Source organism: Petaurus breviceps, unplaced genomic scaffold, assembly GCF_028583685.1.
Source record: "Petaurus breviceps papuanus isolate PSGF00001 unplaced genomic scaffold, PetGlider_PUasm1.0 220, whole genome shotgun sequence".
NCBI classification, from domain to species: Eukaryota; Metazoa; Chordata; class Mammalia; order Diprotodontia; family Petauridae; genus Petaurus; species Petaurus breviceps.
In genome coordinates, this window is record NW_027185876.1 from 20,174,981 (window position 1) to 20,190,534 (window position 15,554).

General features: G+C 41.5%; 1 protein-coding gene and 1 long non-coding RNA gene across 7 annotated transcripts in view; one reads left to right on the plus strand and one right to left on the minus strand.

The window, feature by feature from the left end:
• Window positions 1-15,554, minus strand: part of LOC138166235 (uncharacterized) — a 62,750-nt gene that overhangs the window by 46,040 nt on the left and 1,156 nt on the right. The gene's annotated exons all lie outside the window — the stretch shown is intronic.
• Window positions 14,439-15,554, plus strand: part of POU2F1 (POU class 2 homeobox 1) — a 251,536-nt gene continuing 250,420 nt past the window's right edge. Inside the window, exons 1-2 of one of the 6 annotated variants that reach the window (XM_069094708.1) lie at window positions 14,439-14,935; window positions 15,197-15,238. Coding sequence is in view for 1 of the 6 variants with exons in the window: in XM_069094703.1 (XP_068950804.1) it covers window positions 15,178-15,238 (61 nt within the window). In the remaining 5 variants the exon portion in view is untranslated. Of the gene's footprint in view, window positions 14,936-15,106; window positions 15,239-15,554 lie in introns of those variants that run through there. The other 5 variants (XM_069094705.1, XM_069094703.1, XM_069094706.1 and 2 more) reach the window with 5 other exon arrangements.

Consider the following 15,554-nt stretch of genomic DNA (forward strand, 5'->3'; position numbering starts at 1 on the left):
AGCCTGCCCTCCCTTCCATCATTCCACCTCTCATTCCCTTCCCCCCCCTACTCTCCTGGAGGGTGAGATACCCTATTTAGTGTGCATTTCATTCCCTCCTCAAGCCAAATTCAATGGGAATAAGGTTGACCCATTCCCTTTTGCCTTCCTATTCTTCCCCTCCATTGTAACCATTTTTCCTTGCCTCTTCTATATGAGATAGTTTACCCCATTCTGTCTCTCCCCATCTCCTCTCATTATATTCCTCTCTCACCTCTTAATTTCACTTTTTAAGTATCATCCTTTCCTGTTAAATTTGTCCTGTGCCCTCTATCTATGTATATCTGTAAACATATATATACACACTTTCACATATGTATTCATATGCCCATATACCCTCATATATGGACACATACATGTATATATATATATGTATATATATATATATTTCTATTCCCTTCAACTACTGAGAAAAGTTTCATCAGTTACAATTATTGTTTTTCCATGTAGGAATGTTAATAGTTCAACTTTGATAAGTTCCTTATGATTTCTTTTCCCTGTTTAGCTTCTCATGCTTCTCTTGCTTCTTGTATCTGAATGTCAAATTTTCTATTCAACTCTGGTTTTTTCAGCAAGAATGCTTGAAAGTCCTCTATTCCACTGAATGACCATATTTCCCCCTGAAACATGATACTCAGTTTTGCTGGGTAGGTGACTCTTGGTTTTAATCCCAGCTCCTTTGACTTCCGGAATATCATATTCCAAGCCCTTCGATCCCTCAGTGTAGAAGCTGCCAGATCCTGGGTTATCCTGATTGTGTTTCCACAATATTCAAATTGTTTCTTCCTGGCTGCTTGTCATATTCTCTCCTTAATCTGGGAATTCCAGAACCTGGCTATAATATTCCTAGGAGTTTTCTTTTTGGGATCTTTTTCAGGAGGTGATGGGTGGATTCTTTCAACCTCTATTTTGCCCTCTGGTTCTAAAACATCAGGGCAGTTTTCTTTGAGAACTTCCTGGAGGATGATTTCCAGGTTCTTACTTTGATCATGGCTTTCAGGTAGTCCAATAATTTTTAAATTATCTCTCCTGGATCTGTTTTCCAGGTCAGTGGTTTTTCCCATGAGATATTTTACATTGCCTTCTATTCTTTCATTTGTTTGGATCTGTTTAACAGCATCTTGATTTCTCATAAAGTCATTAGCTTCCATTTGCTCCAATCTAATTCTGAAGCAATGATTCTCCTCAGTGAGCTTTTGAGATTCTTTTCCCATCTGGCAAATTCAGCTTTTTAAGGCATTCTTCTCCTCATTGCCTTTTTGAGCCTCGTTTGCCATTTGCGTTAGTCTATTTTTTAAGGTAGTATTTTCCTCAGTCAGGCTGTTGACTCTCATTTCGTAATTTTCTTGCTTCATTCTCATTTCTCTTCCCAATTTTTCCTCCACTTCTCTTATCTGCTTCTTAAGGTCCTCTATGGCCTGTAACCAGCTCATATTTCCCTTTGGAGCTTTTGGTGCAGGAGTTCTGACTTCACTGTTTTCCTCCTGTTCCATGATTTTCTCCTTTTTGTCCCCAAAATAGGAGTCTAATGTTGGAATCTTCTGTCTGCTTTGTTTCCTTTGCCTGGTCATGTTGCCCCTCAGTCACTTGACCCCTGGGCTTTTTGCCACAGTAGGACTCTGCCACCAGACAGGGGAGCTTTCATCCCAAACGCTGGGGTTTTCATAGCTGCCAAAGGTATTAGTTGGGTGCCTTCTCTGAAGCCTCCACACACTCTGGCAAGCTGGTTGCACACCCCAGGACCTCCACCCTAGACTGTAATCCATATCCAAGCAAGTTAAAGCAAGAGCAATTACCCCTCAGACTGGTGCTTGGTCCCCCTACACTCTGCAAGCCAGGAGCTGAAGCTGCCATGCTGCGCTGGCTGGCTGTGCAGATGTCTCAGAGGCTTCTTGCCCCAAGGGCAAAAGCCATGCACTCCCACTTACTGGGTCCCAAAGTCCAGACTGCACTGACCTCTCACTTTGTCCTTTGCATCTATGTGTTGATAAATCTGGAAATGGCCACAGCTGCTGCTGATCTGGAGTCCCTCTGGCGGGAGGCTGGTCAGGCCTGCCCTGGGGCTAAAGCCTGGGTGTGGGGCTGGGCTCGGCTCCCTGAGCGCTACCCTGGCCGATTCCTGCAGGCCTGCGGGGCTGTCCTCAGTGGGAGGTTAGCTTCTCTGTGTCATTTTGTGGGCTCTGCAGCTCCAAAGTTTGTTTAGAGTCCCCTTTTTACATGGATTGGGGAAGGTGGAAGCTGGAGCAGAGAGGAGGTCCTGCTTCTACTTGCCATCTTGACTCCATCCAGGGAATATGTATTCTTAACTAAGCAAGGAATGGAGGCCATTACAAAAGATAAAATAGATAACTTTGCTTACAGGAAACTAAAAAACTTTTTGCACAGACAAAATTAATATATGTAGGATAAGAAGGGAAGTGATTGAAAATGTTTTTTTTATCATTCTTTTCTGATAAAGGTTTGGTATCCAAGATACACAAACAACAAATAAACAAGTGTGTGTATATGTGTGTGTGTGTGTGTGTGTGCACGCGCACTCCAGCATACCCCAAGGAAACCACTGATAAGAATAAAGTCCTTATATACACCAAAACATTTATACCAGTGCTTTTTGTGATAGAAAAGAACTGGAAACAAAACAGAGGCTTATTAATTGGGGAATGGCTAAAATAATTGTGGTTACATAAATGTAATGGAATATCATGATGCTGTAAGAAATGATTAATGTAATGAATACAGAGAAATGTGGTGAGATCTGCATGAACCAATGCAGAGTGAAGTAAGCTAAGCATAGAAAACATTATTTACAATGACTACAACAATGTAACTGGAAAGAACAACCATACAAAAAAATCAAAAGTGAATGTAGCAACATTATAAAGATTAAGCATGATTTAAATGAAGAGATATGAAAGGACAATCCCCATCCATCTCCTTTGTAGAGGTGGAAGATTCATAGGTAGTGTACATTGCACATGTTTTTTGGACTTTTTCAATGCTCTTTTTCAAATTATCTGTTGTGATATTTTCTTCTTTTTCTTTCCTTATTTGTCTTCAAAATAATAGTATTTATTATATGGGATGGTTCTCTGGGAGGGGTTGGGGAAGGATATGAGGGGAAAGTATGATAATACAATAAAGGGCATCGATAAAAACTTGTTTTTAGAAAATCATTCCTCCATTTAATTACAATTCAAAATAGAATATGGTAAATGCATAACAAGATGCTAGGAAGGTTCCAACGAGGGAGGGAATACTTTAGACTGGAATGATTCAGGAAGGTAGCATGGAAAAAGGTGGTATTTGCATTGGGCCTAAAAAAGATGGGTAAGATTTTAATGGGAGAAGCTGGGGAAGTGGGTAAACATAAACAAAAGCATGAAAGAAGCAAAGCAAAAGAGACGCATAATCTAGTCTGGCTGGAGTCTACAGTATGTTAAGGCTGGAAAGCAAGATTGGATCCAAATTGTGGAGAGCCCTGAAGAGTTGGCTGGGGAGTCTGGACTCAATTTCGTAGGCCACGGAATGACTTTGAAGAGAAATAAGGAAGTAAAGAAGAATAGGTTTTGGGAGAAACATGATGAGTTTGTGATTCAGGGTGAAGGGAACAGAACAATTCATATAATAACAACTACATTGTAAAAATGAAAAAATTTGAAGGTCTTGAGAACTCTGATCAAATAGTATTCTAGAGTACCAATGATGAAGAATACTTCTTACTTATTTAAAAAAAAAATTGGAGGTAGAAAGAGGATGAACATGGGAAAGAAAATAAATGCTTGTTTATAAAAAATGTTTTTTAATGAATAAAAGAAAAAAGTTTAGTTTTAGACATATTGAGCTTCTAATATCAGGAGGACATTCCAATGGAGCAACTAGAAACGATTCTGGAGCTTGATACTCAGTGAGGTAAAGCCTAAAGTCACCCATATAGAAAAAGAGTTGAGAATAGGGGTAGTTAGGTGGCACAATGGATAGAGCACTGACCCTAGAGTCAGCAGTGCCTGAGTTCAAATCCAGCCTCAGATACCTGACACTTGCTAGCTGTGTGACCTTGGGCAAGTTACTTAAACCCCAACTGCCTCACCAAAAAATAAAGAGAATGGATGAGCATAATCAATCAATCAAAAAGCATTTATTAAGTGTCTACCAAGGCAGAGGCTAAAAAGAGAAGAAAAATCTGCTAAAGATAAAACCTTGAGGAAGAAGAAAGATGAGCTAGAGGAGATGCCAGAGTAGTAGCAGTAAGAATCATGTAAAACTAGTTACCAAAAAAACTCAAGGTAAAAGAGAATGTCCAGAAGGAAGGGGTAGTGCTTAGTGTCATTTATTGCAGAAAAATTAAAGAAGTTGAGGACAGAGAAAAGGTAACTGAATTTGGCAATTAGGAGTTCAATGAATACCTTCAAGAAAGGAATTTCAGTAGACTAATGGGAATAGAAGCAAGGTTGCTAGACACCAAAGACAGAGTGAGGGGTCAGAAAGTGGTGGCAGAAAATACTCTTCTAATAAATTTGGTAGTGAAAGGGAGAAGAGACATAGGATATTAGCTTGAGGAGATAGTCCAGTCAAGGGAACTTGTTTTTGTGGTTGTTTTGTTTTTAGTGTGGAGAGATATTAGCATGTCTGTAGATGACTAGGAAGGAACAAGGTAGGGAGAGAGATTAAAGATTCAGAAGAAAAGGGGGATGACTGTAATGATAATAGTAATTTGGAGATATTTCCTGCCCCTTAATAGGCCTAAGGGAATTTGAAAATCTTCCCTGCCCTTTGATAGGCTGAATATAATCACATGGAGCCTGTGGTGGGAGGAGTTTGCTGAACAAGTGGAGAAGGAAATGAGTCAGAGCAGTTAGTATAGAGGGAGAGAGGAGACTCTGGCAAAAAGACAGTTAGGATTGTGAGTGTTTGTTTGTGGGAAGGCCCCAGCAGGGGGAAGGCTTTGGAATGGTGGTGCTTCCTGCAGTGATAAGGTATGTTAACTTCTTTGTTGCTATGATGGATTCAATTTTCTGGTGCTGGGATTTGGCTTTCTGGTGTCAGAATGAATGTTTTGCTTCTGTCTTCTATATGGAGAGTCTGTTATATTTTATGATTCAGAAATATGCAGGCATATTCATAGTCACCAATAGTGCTGTGAATATTACCCTGGCAATACAAAAACTTATAATAAGGTCCTGGGATGGGGGAAGTTGGTAATGCTCAGGAATAAAAATCTTCTGATTTCAATTAGTGAATGGACTTTCTTCCTTATCTGTTCAATGTAGATGATGACCTAATAAAACCACAATGCAAGTACCTGTAATTGAATAATACTTAGTAACACACAATCCAATTAATCTATTCTTATTGGCTATTTTAGAGGATATTAACCTTTTTTTGTGTCATGTACTCTTTTGGCAATCTGGTACCCTCTAGACCCCTTCTCAGAACAATGTTTTTGAATGCATAAAATAAAACAAATAGTATTACAAGGTAAACTAATTATCAATTTTAAAAAAAAGTTTTCAATTCCTGGTTTATTTCATTTCCTACTGTGACTGTTTCCAACTTTTTCTTCTCTCCTTAAGCCTAAAAGCATAACTCCCTTCATGAGTTTACAGCAGATAGTTTAGCCAAAGCCTGGCTTCATCCAACAACAGCTCCTCAATTTCTTAAACTTCTTCAGTTTTATCAACAATTCTTTCCTTCTTTGCTAAAGAATGGTAACCCTGTTCCCCAAGGCTAATCTGTGTTCTTGCTTCCATTCTCTCCTGATTCTTGTATGATTGCTCTGGTAACATTTCCTATCTGTCTTCCATCTTCATTCCCTTTCTCTCCATTGGCTCCTTCCTGTCTAACTGCACATTTCCTCCATCTATCTGGATAACTTGTCCAAATCTCAAACTGAAGTAGAGGTTATTATTCCACACCCCCCCCCCACTCCCACTAAACCTGTTCCCTTTTCTGACTACTCATTTTGTTAGTAATACCACTAAACTTATTTAGTCATTCATTGATACCAAAATTGCTTGATTTCCTCCAACAATTATCTTTGACAGTGATGGCCACGAATGTCCCTTTCAGAGTGAACCCCATTGAATAAACACGTATACAATTTTTAGCAAGTAAAGAGGAGAAAGAAGAGAAAAGGCAACAGAGGGATTTAATTGGGATTACCAAGTACATACCATGTATCCCCAGCACTTAGCTGAATATTTGGCACAAAATAGGCATTTAATAAATGCTAGGTAATTAACTGAATATACACATTCATCAGAAATTATTCTGAGATAATAAGAGTAAAATCCTTAACACTCGGGGATATAAAAAACAATATCATTTCTGAAGGGAGTGTGTCAATTTGATACCTCTCCTGGGCTTTGGCACAAGGACAGGAGGAGAGACAGAGTGACAGAGATGGAGACATTGTTAGCTGCTCCTCTACCCACCAGAAGAGCAATCTTTTATCTATGGCTGTCCACAGCAAAAGGGAATATCTATAATGCTTCTTACTGATCTATTCTCCAGAACAGAAGAGAGGCAGGACAGAAGACTAAAAGGCTTATACCTTCTTGGGCACTAGGTAGAGAAAATAGTGAGTTAATGTGATTCCAAAAAACCTGGATTTTAGTATTACCACTGTGATTAGATCCCATGCTCCTTCTTGTTAGCATCCAGACACCTTCAACTCTGTTCTCTGAAGGCTTGACTTCATTTTAAATTCTGTTAGCCTTGAAGGTCAGTGGAAATATTTCTTTGCACCCTCTTCTGAGGAACAAGCCAATTTTTAATAAACTGCCTATGCATTAAACAACAATAACAACAACAACAACAACATCCTTGTAATCCTCCAAAATGGCTCTCAGTCTTTTCCTGACTGGACCTGAGTTTGAAGGGAAGGTGAAATATTATGACAAACTCCACCACCATTCCAAATAGGCAGAAGGTAACTCGTTAATTTATAATATCAGATACAATATTAAGGTGACAAAGTCCTAACATGATGCTGGAAAATCTTAGCATCCATTATCACTGACTCTTCTTCAACTTTCAGATCTAACCAATTACCAGATCCTATTAACTTTACCTTGCCTGTGTATTGCACTTCTTCTCTATTTCCACTACTACCATGGTAGAAAACTTCTACTGTCATCTGTCTAGACTATATCTACCCTTTCCCTTCTACATTCTCCTTCATATTGCTGCCAAAATTAATTCTTATACATATACCTGATCATATCTCTCCTCAGTTCAAAAATATTCAGTAGTTCCCTATTGCCTGGGAAATAAAGTTTAATCTCCTTTGCCTAGTATTCATGGCCCTCTGCAATCAGATGCCCCCTTACATTTTTGTCTTATCTCACATTACTACCCTCCATATATATTTGTGTACATATCTTAGTCCTTTTACTAGATGGCAAGCTCCATGAAGGAAGGGACAGTGTTTTATTCATATTTATATTTTCTTTAGTACTATACCTACTTCATCCCACCACCAGAATTGCCATGGGGACTTTCTAAAAATGAAAAAAAAATTTACTAAGCATATGACATGTGCTAGGCACTGAGGAATCAAATATAAAAGTCAGATAGGCCCTGGTCTCAAGAAGTTTACAGTTGAAAGGGGGAGACAATGCATATAGGAGAGTGATGGTCAGGGAAGGAAATTTTGGTCTGTAAAGTCACAGGGATAGGGAGTGAAATCATAAAGCTGAAGTAATGCCTTTTCTAATAGAAATCATGGCATTAATTTGATTACTGTCCCTAGGGCAGTTAAAAGTAAGCTACATGTGTAGAAGCAGGAAAGATGGTGAGATGCCCCAGTACTTCTGGGCTTCTTGAAGGATATATGAATGAAATGGAAAGCATAGCTTGGGATTGGTAGATCTTGTGAGTGACTCACTCACCAAACAAGACAGCTCAACTCAAAGGAAAGGAAGTATAAAGAATAGAGTTTGAGGGAATGGAAATGAGGACTCTGTTGGAATCAAGATGGTTAGTTCATCCCAGGGAAACTCAGTAAGAAATTGAGTATTCCCAAAGCAGGAGAAAAGACTAGCAAGAAATGCCCACTAAACAGTATTCACAGGATGGGCTACCAGTCTCCCCAGAAAAAGATATTGCTTCTCCAGAAATCAAAAGGAAGCTAAATGGAAATAGGTCATATTAGTAAAAAAAAAAAATAGGGATTCCAAGGGTAGAAGGGGGATGAGAGGACAGGATCCGGGAAGCCTTAGAAAGGGATGCTTAATGTTTTGACATTGTGCCAAGAAAACTGAGTAACAAGAGCCCCATCAGTGATTTACTTCAGCCATATGCCATTTGTTCCCTGAATTGCTTCACACAAGCTGAGTTCAAATTGTGCACTTGAACTGACTGTGAAGAGAAAGATAGGGACTTCAGGAGAAACTGGGGACGGCTGGGAAACTAGAGACTAAATGTGTCCCTGCCTTTTCCCTATGCCTTAATCCTCGAGACCTGGCAATGGAAAGTTAACATTAGACAAATAACAAAGTAAACCTGGCTAGGGAGTCTTTTGTTTAGAAGCTGCCCCTGGAGGATACACTCCTTTTTGTCACAAGTTCCAATTTTTATTTCCCAGAGGAATAAGGCATCTTTTGTCTATATTCAAGGTCCACATGAGCACAGGGAACAGAGGAAGAAGAACAAAGAGAGAAGTATAAATGTCTTATAAGCCGTATTAGAAGGTAAAGTAACTTCTAAGCCAGTAGTTTAAAGTATCTTAGATAAACATACCTCCTCCCTCATAGAAGAGAGACTGGGGACTGCTAGGACAGAATGCTGAATTGTCAGATTATTTTACTAATTTGTTTTTCCTTCTCACAAGTGAGGGTTCAATATGTTCAATATGGTTGGGGTGGGCGTGAGACATGACTGAGGTAAAGAAAGAAATCAATAAAATGTATATGTGTGTATATACATAGTATATTTGTTAAATGATACATTATGGTATTTCACAGGAAAGAAAATCTTTATTTTTATACTGTGCTGCATTAGTACTTATATATTTTTTGCTTTGTAAAATAAATTGATATCTTGCTTCTATATTGTCAGAATTTCTCCCATTATTCTTCCCTTTCTTCCTCCTCTTCTTTTCCCTCCTAGAAAATCATTCCATGTAACCAAAAATATTTTTTAAATTAAAAAAAAAAGACAAAGGAAAAAACCCATCAATCTTAATACACTGAAAAAGTCTGAAAACACGTTCAATGTTCCATACTTGTGGACCTCTTCTGATGAGTAGGGTAGGGAAGTCTTCTCACATCTCTTCTTTAGAGCCATGCTTGCCCTTTGTAATTTTGCAACATTCAGGTTTGCATTGCAGTCATTTTTATTTCCATTGCCATTGGTGTTGTGTATATTATTTTCTTTGCCCTACTTACTTCACTCTGTATCAGTGAATGTAGGTCTATTCATGCTTCTCTGCATTCATCATGTTCATCATTTCTTACCAGCAGAGTAACAATCCATTACATTTACATACCACAGTTTGTTTAGACATTTCCCAAATGATCAGCATCTACTTGGTTTCCAGTTCTTTTCTACTAAAAAAATGCTGCTATAAGTATTTTGTTATATATAGGGTTTTTCTTTTTTCAATGACTACATAACCAATAGTATTACTCTTAGAGAAGAAGACCTACAGGAGGGCCTTCATTTCATTGGATGACTCCTTTATGGAGGATTTAAAGAAGAATAAGGAAAAGAGTCGAACAGACTGAGAATGTGAATGGGCTGCAATCTGTGGATAGTTTGTACTGTTGGAAGGAGTACCTACACTGATGAAATCATGTATCCATTGTCTTATAAAAATCCTTAGAAAATCTGGCTCCTGAGAATTTTTGGGTTCAGAGTTAATATTTCCCAAGTAAAATGGGAATTACCAGGACCTGCTTTCTAAAAGTGACAATAATAAAATGAGTCTGGAAAACAGGATAGCATGTATCTGCAGGGAACCATTTTTTAACTTTGGGGTAATCTTGAATGTATATGTAGTAGAATAATAAAAATTTACTTTTGTAATGCTGGAGGTCAATCCTGGTGACTTAAAAGTTCCTGTTGTGTTGCTTCCTGAAGCCCACTTAAAAGATACAATAGCAGTTCTTTATAGCACTGTGATCACCATTGAACCCTTTTAAATCCTTATGAGATTGTACATAAGAACACACTATAATGACTCTAGGACTAGAGCTCATCCAGATAACTCTAAAATTCTACAGTGCTACAACAACCAGATCTCTCTATAGTTCCCTCCTCTGGAACTATAATGCATATAGAGAGAAGCCTTTTGAGAATAAGAATAGGAACATTTGCTGAATCTTAGACCCATAAAAAAACCTTAGAATCATATAGTCCAATATTCCAGTTGTATATGTAGTAACCTCTCTGGTCTTACTCTCCTTATACTGGACTGGCAAATCAGGTTCCCAGAGAAGAGAATACTACTTCTAGGGATACTTCTCAGGGGTTGAGGTTTCTAGTAATGTTGCACATGAGCCCCATAACTAGTGTGCCCCCAACAGTAGTCAACTAGGAAATATCAATTCACTTTAGCAAAAGGTAAGTTACTAAAGTCTAGGAAGAACAGTAGTTATAAGACAATCCCCTCATATTAGGAGGCATATTCTTCCCTTATACACACACACACACACACACACACACACACACACACACAGAGTCCTTGGAAATATTGGGCTCAAACTTAAAATACAATGCTAATGAATCAGACATGTGGAAAACACATGGGACAGGATATATTGTGACTCCTGGACCTGAAAGTTCTTTTCTCCATCCACAGAGTCTCAACCAAATTCACTTAGGCACTCCTTTGATTACCTAGACTAGAACTTTGCAAGGATATGGTATTTTAGCTGAAGAGCTAGTTTATGGGTTGGGATAGGTCAATTAGGTCCCTTCACTGTTATGTTGACTCCTCACTGTGCTTGGCTGCTGGAATTACCATCAAACTCTGCTATCAACTTAGGTTGCTGATGTTGGACTCCTCTGATATCTTTGATGGATCTTTTGGTCTCAGTAGTTGCCTAAACAGTCACATCTCAGGCTATTCATTAGCCTAAGATCAAGAAAGATTACACCAGAAACAGAGGTGCCATAAACCAGGTGGGGGGAAGTGTCTCTTTCCCTGCCATTTCCCTCTTACCTTAACTCTCCCCAACCTGGCAGCTCAAAGCAATGCATCTTGCTCAAAAACCACAAGGAAAGAGAAGCTGAGGGATCGAGATCACCCTATTTAGTACACCCATAGAGGTCTGGCTCAACAACCAAATGAAAGACTTCTCATTACTACCCAGTATACTGTCAGGAAACATTCAGAGGACACTTGTCTATGCTTTGAAGTAGGGAGGGGGGAAGAAGCATCCATTATGCATTCTGGGGAGCAGGTCCATCCTAAGCTTCTGTGGACTTGTCTAAAACATCGACTATGAATATCCTGAGAAGGAAGTGCAAAAGGCCTTCAAACGAGAAAACTGAAGTGCAGAATGGAGTGTCTTGTGTAAAGTAATACAACTAGTGGTAGAATAGAGTAGGGTATAGAATCTACTGCCTCTTTTCCGTCTCCTCTCTTCATGATTTTGCACAGGCTATTTCCTATGCCTGGAATGCTATTCCTTCTCTCCTTATAATCTTTTATAATCCCATGCTTCCATCAAAACTCAGCTAAAGCACCATTGTCTAAATGAAACCTTTCCTGATTCTCTCCTCTCTCCCCCTTCCCCACCCCCCCCATCCCTACCCGTTTTTGGAGCATGTTCAGTCACTATTCCTGGTAACAACACAGAAGCTTGGGGTGGATCATGTGGCAAGCAATTCTAAGGCTGAGATGAGAAGGGAGTATACTGCAAAGGCATGGATATGTGAGACAGTGTCATGTGTAAGAAACAACAAGGAAGTCATTTTGGCTAGACTGGAAAATGTGAGAAGGGAAGTAATATATAATGAGGCTGGGAGGGTAGATTAGAGCCAAATTGCAAAGGGATGTAAAATGCTAGGCTGGGTATTGGCTGTATTTTTTTCCTTCAGGCAATAGGAAAGTGGTGGAAATTTTTTTCAGCAGGGGAGCGATGAAGTTAGACCTGTGCCTTAGGAAGATGATTTTAGCATCTATGTCAAAGATACTCTGGAGATAGAGGGATTAGAAGTAGGGCATCAATTAATAATAATAACTAGTACTTATAAAACAACTTCTACATGTCAGACCCTTCACAAATATCATCCCATTTGATCCTTATAGCAACCCTGGGAGGTAAGTGCTATTATTAACCCTATTTTACAGTTGAAGGCAGAGATTAAAAAGATTTGCTCAAGATCACACAGCTAGTTAGTTTCTGAGGCTGGATTTGAACTCTGGTATTGTCTTCAGGGAGACCCAATGGTCCATCTACTTTACCAAATTGCTGCCTTAATCAGGAAACTATTATAATAATTCAAATGAGAAATGGTTTGTACTAGGGAGGCAGAAATATGAAAGAAAGGAACCGATGAGAAGCCTTTATGTATATAAAATGAATTATACTTGGCAAATGATTTGATATGGAGATTGATAGGGAAAAGGAGAGGAAAGAATCATGTATGACTCCCCCGTGGTTATGAACCTACTTGGGAGGATAATAGCTCCTCCAACAGAAAAAGAAATCCAGAGAGAGCACAGGTTTAAGAGGTAAAATGATTAATTTCTCTTTGGACATTTTGAGTTTGAAATGCCAGTTTGGCATCAAGAATGCCCTGTACTTGGTGCAGTAAGGAGAAAGAAAAGTTGAAATTCCATCTCTGCTCTCCCAGAGCTTGTAATCTGAAGCCAATGAATGAAAAAATCAAATTCACTACATGTTGATTCAGTTCCTACAGCTTAACATGGACATGACCTAAACATTATTTTCATTAAAGTCTTCCAAAGATCCATGATCTTATCTGTATGGGCATTCCACCCACAGAAGTTATCAATCCCTCCATGCTTTAGCCAAGTTTCATGGATTTCTGTGTTCCATACCCTACTCTCCAAATCACTACTTGGGTGGCCAATCTTACTTTAAGGAGGCTTGGACTACAGATATGCTATCAAGTTTAAAACTCTTCTAGCCTGATAGGATCTGTTAGAATTCATGTACCACTTGCATAGTCTTTGAAAACCCACCAAGCCACAGAGGCATTAGAGAGTGTCTTTAATAGAGTTTGTTCAATTTAACTTAGATTTTTCCAAACTAATCTATCTTGCACAAGTCAAAGGGTTATCCCTTAAGATTTATTTGCTGTCACTGTGGGTAGTTTTTATGTGCAGGTACAATCAATCCATCAATCAAAATTGCATACTTCAATATAGTTTCACAGAACCACAAAATCTGGGCTAGTAAGGAGGTTTCTGGAAATCTAGTGTAGCCCCTCTCATTTAAAGGAAAAGAAACAGAAATTAAGTGACTTGTTCAAAGTTTGGAAGTGGCAAAGCCAGGACTCCAAGTCCAGCCCCTCCCATTTTTTTTTTCTACACTACTCAAACTTTTTACACACAAGGGCTGATTTGTTTTTCCTTCTCCAGTGCAGACTTTAGATTCGCCAATTTTGAGCATTTCATTTCAATCATTTCAGTGAGATTAGTCTTCACGAGAGCATAAGGTTGAAGTGATTCTTTTTTTTAAACTCTTACCAAAAACAACACTAAACCCCCAGACATGTCTGAAGGATTTTGTTCAGGCTAAAATAATTAAATTTTTGGGTTCCAGCCAAGGACAGCTTCAGCTCCAAAGGAAGAATCTTAACAAAATTAAGAACAACTGAAAAAAGATGTTCTCAGTGGAAGCCCACTGCCGGGTTTAGGGTAGGACTCTCCAGGATAGGGACGCCCCAATCAGGATCCTCTGCGTCCAGACCCCTTCCTTTGGCCGAGCCTTCCCGCCCAGGGCACTTTTCCGAGATGCTCCCGGTTCCAACGCAGGCTTCAGCTCCATTGAGGGCTTGTTTTGCACCTCCCCCAACGCTCAGGGGAAGAGGAGGATTAAGAAAAGAGCTGAGGTAGCCCGAGCGCTGAGGCCAGAAACAAACGGGGCAGGCAGTCAGCAAGCATTTATTGGGCGCCTGCTGTGTAACAGGCACTGTATTATGGGCTGGGGCTGCAGAGAAAAGCACCAGGAGGTCCCCAGGCTCCTCGGGAGTACGCCGCAAATCCTCTAGAGTCCAGTCGGTCTCTAAATTCTCCAGGGCTGAGTCAGCTGAGTGTTTGGGGGCGGGGATTAAGTCTGGGATTCAAATTTAAAGCGGGATGAGCCACCTGAGGCGCCACAGGTGCGTACCAGGCGGGGGGCCAGGGGGCGCGCGCGGCGCGCGGGCACGAGCACGCAGTCGGCGCGTAGGGCAACCCGCGGCGCGGGCGCGCTCCCGCGGCCTCGGAGTCTGAGAGGGAAGTCTCGGCCGCCATCAGCTCGCGGCCCGCAGCCTAGGCGCTCTTGCACTTTCATATACAGGGCAGCCGACGAAGTTACGCTGTGGGTCCGTTCCGCTAATGGGAGGGAGAAAATGGCCTGAGTCCCTCGCTCCGCACGCCATTCCCTCGTGTTCGTCCACAAACTTCCCTCCCAAAGCTGGAGCGGGCAGCGGAACTCGTGCCCTGCTCACACCAACTGCGCAAACGCAAATGTTTTCTGAGTCGCTTGAGTGGAGGGGGGCGGGGAGGTGGGAACAGAGTGAAAAGAAAAGCAACCGAGCACGAAAAACCTACACTAGTCGGAGGCGAGAGGGGAAAGACTGCGCATGTGTGTGCCCGAATCCCTCTAGGTCCCTGAAGAGAAAGTGACGCAGGGACCCAGAAACTGAAGGGGGGAGGGAAGTAAGAGGAAATGTGAAGAAGCGCGAGGTGGAGAGGCGCAGGCGCGGAATCGTGAGGGTGTGTGTGTGTGTTGGGGGGGATATTGGGGGGAACTCGGGCCATAGGGGGGGCGGAGCGAGCATCAGCCTCGTGCGCCCCCTGGCGCGAGCCTGGTGTGAGGAGAGAGAGCTGGGCGGGGAGGGGGGGGGGGAGGAGGGGGGGGAAAGGAGAGGGGGGAGGCATGGAGGGCGGGAGGGGGGAGGGGAGCAGGGAGCGAGGGAGGGTTTATCGACCGGCCGATTTTGGTTAAAATATTCAAAATGGCGGACGGAGGAGCAGCGAGTCAAGATGAGAGTTCAGCCGCGGCGGCAGCAGCAGCAGGTAATCATTACAGCATTTTACATATTCATATTCATACTCAACCCCGGCTCCCGCTGCCCCCCCCTGCGACTTAGCATAATTTATTAGTACTCAGGATTATTATAATTAACGGCGGGGAGATGGGGGGCCGGGGAGCCCGTAGCCCCCGCCGGGAGCCGAGCGAAGGGGGAAAGCGGCTCCGTGCGTCCAGGCGGAGGGGAAGACAAGGGGCAAAGGGGGAGGCGAGCCACCTGGCTCCTCCGGTCCCCGCTCGTCGGCCGCCCGGCCCTCCCGGCCCGGCAGCCGGGTCCGCGGCGGCGGCGGCGCCGGGGGCCGC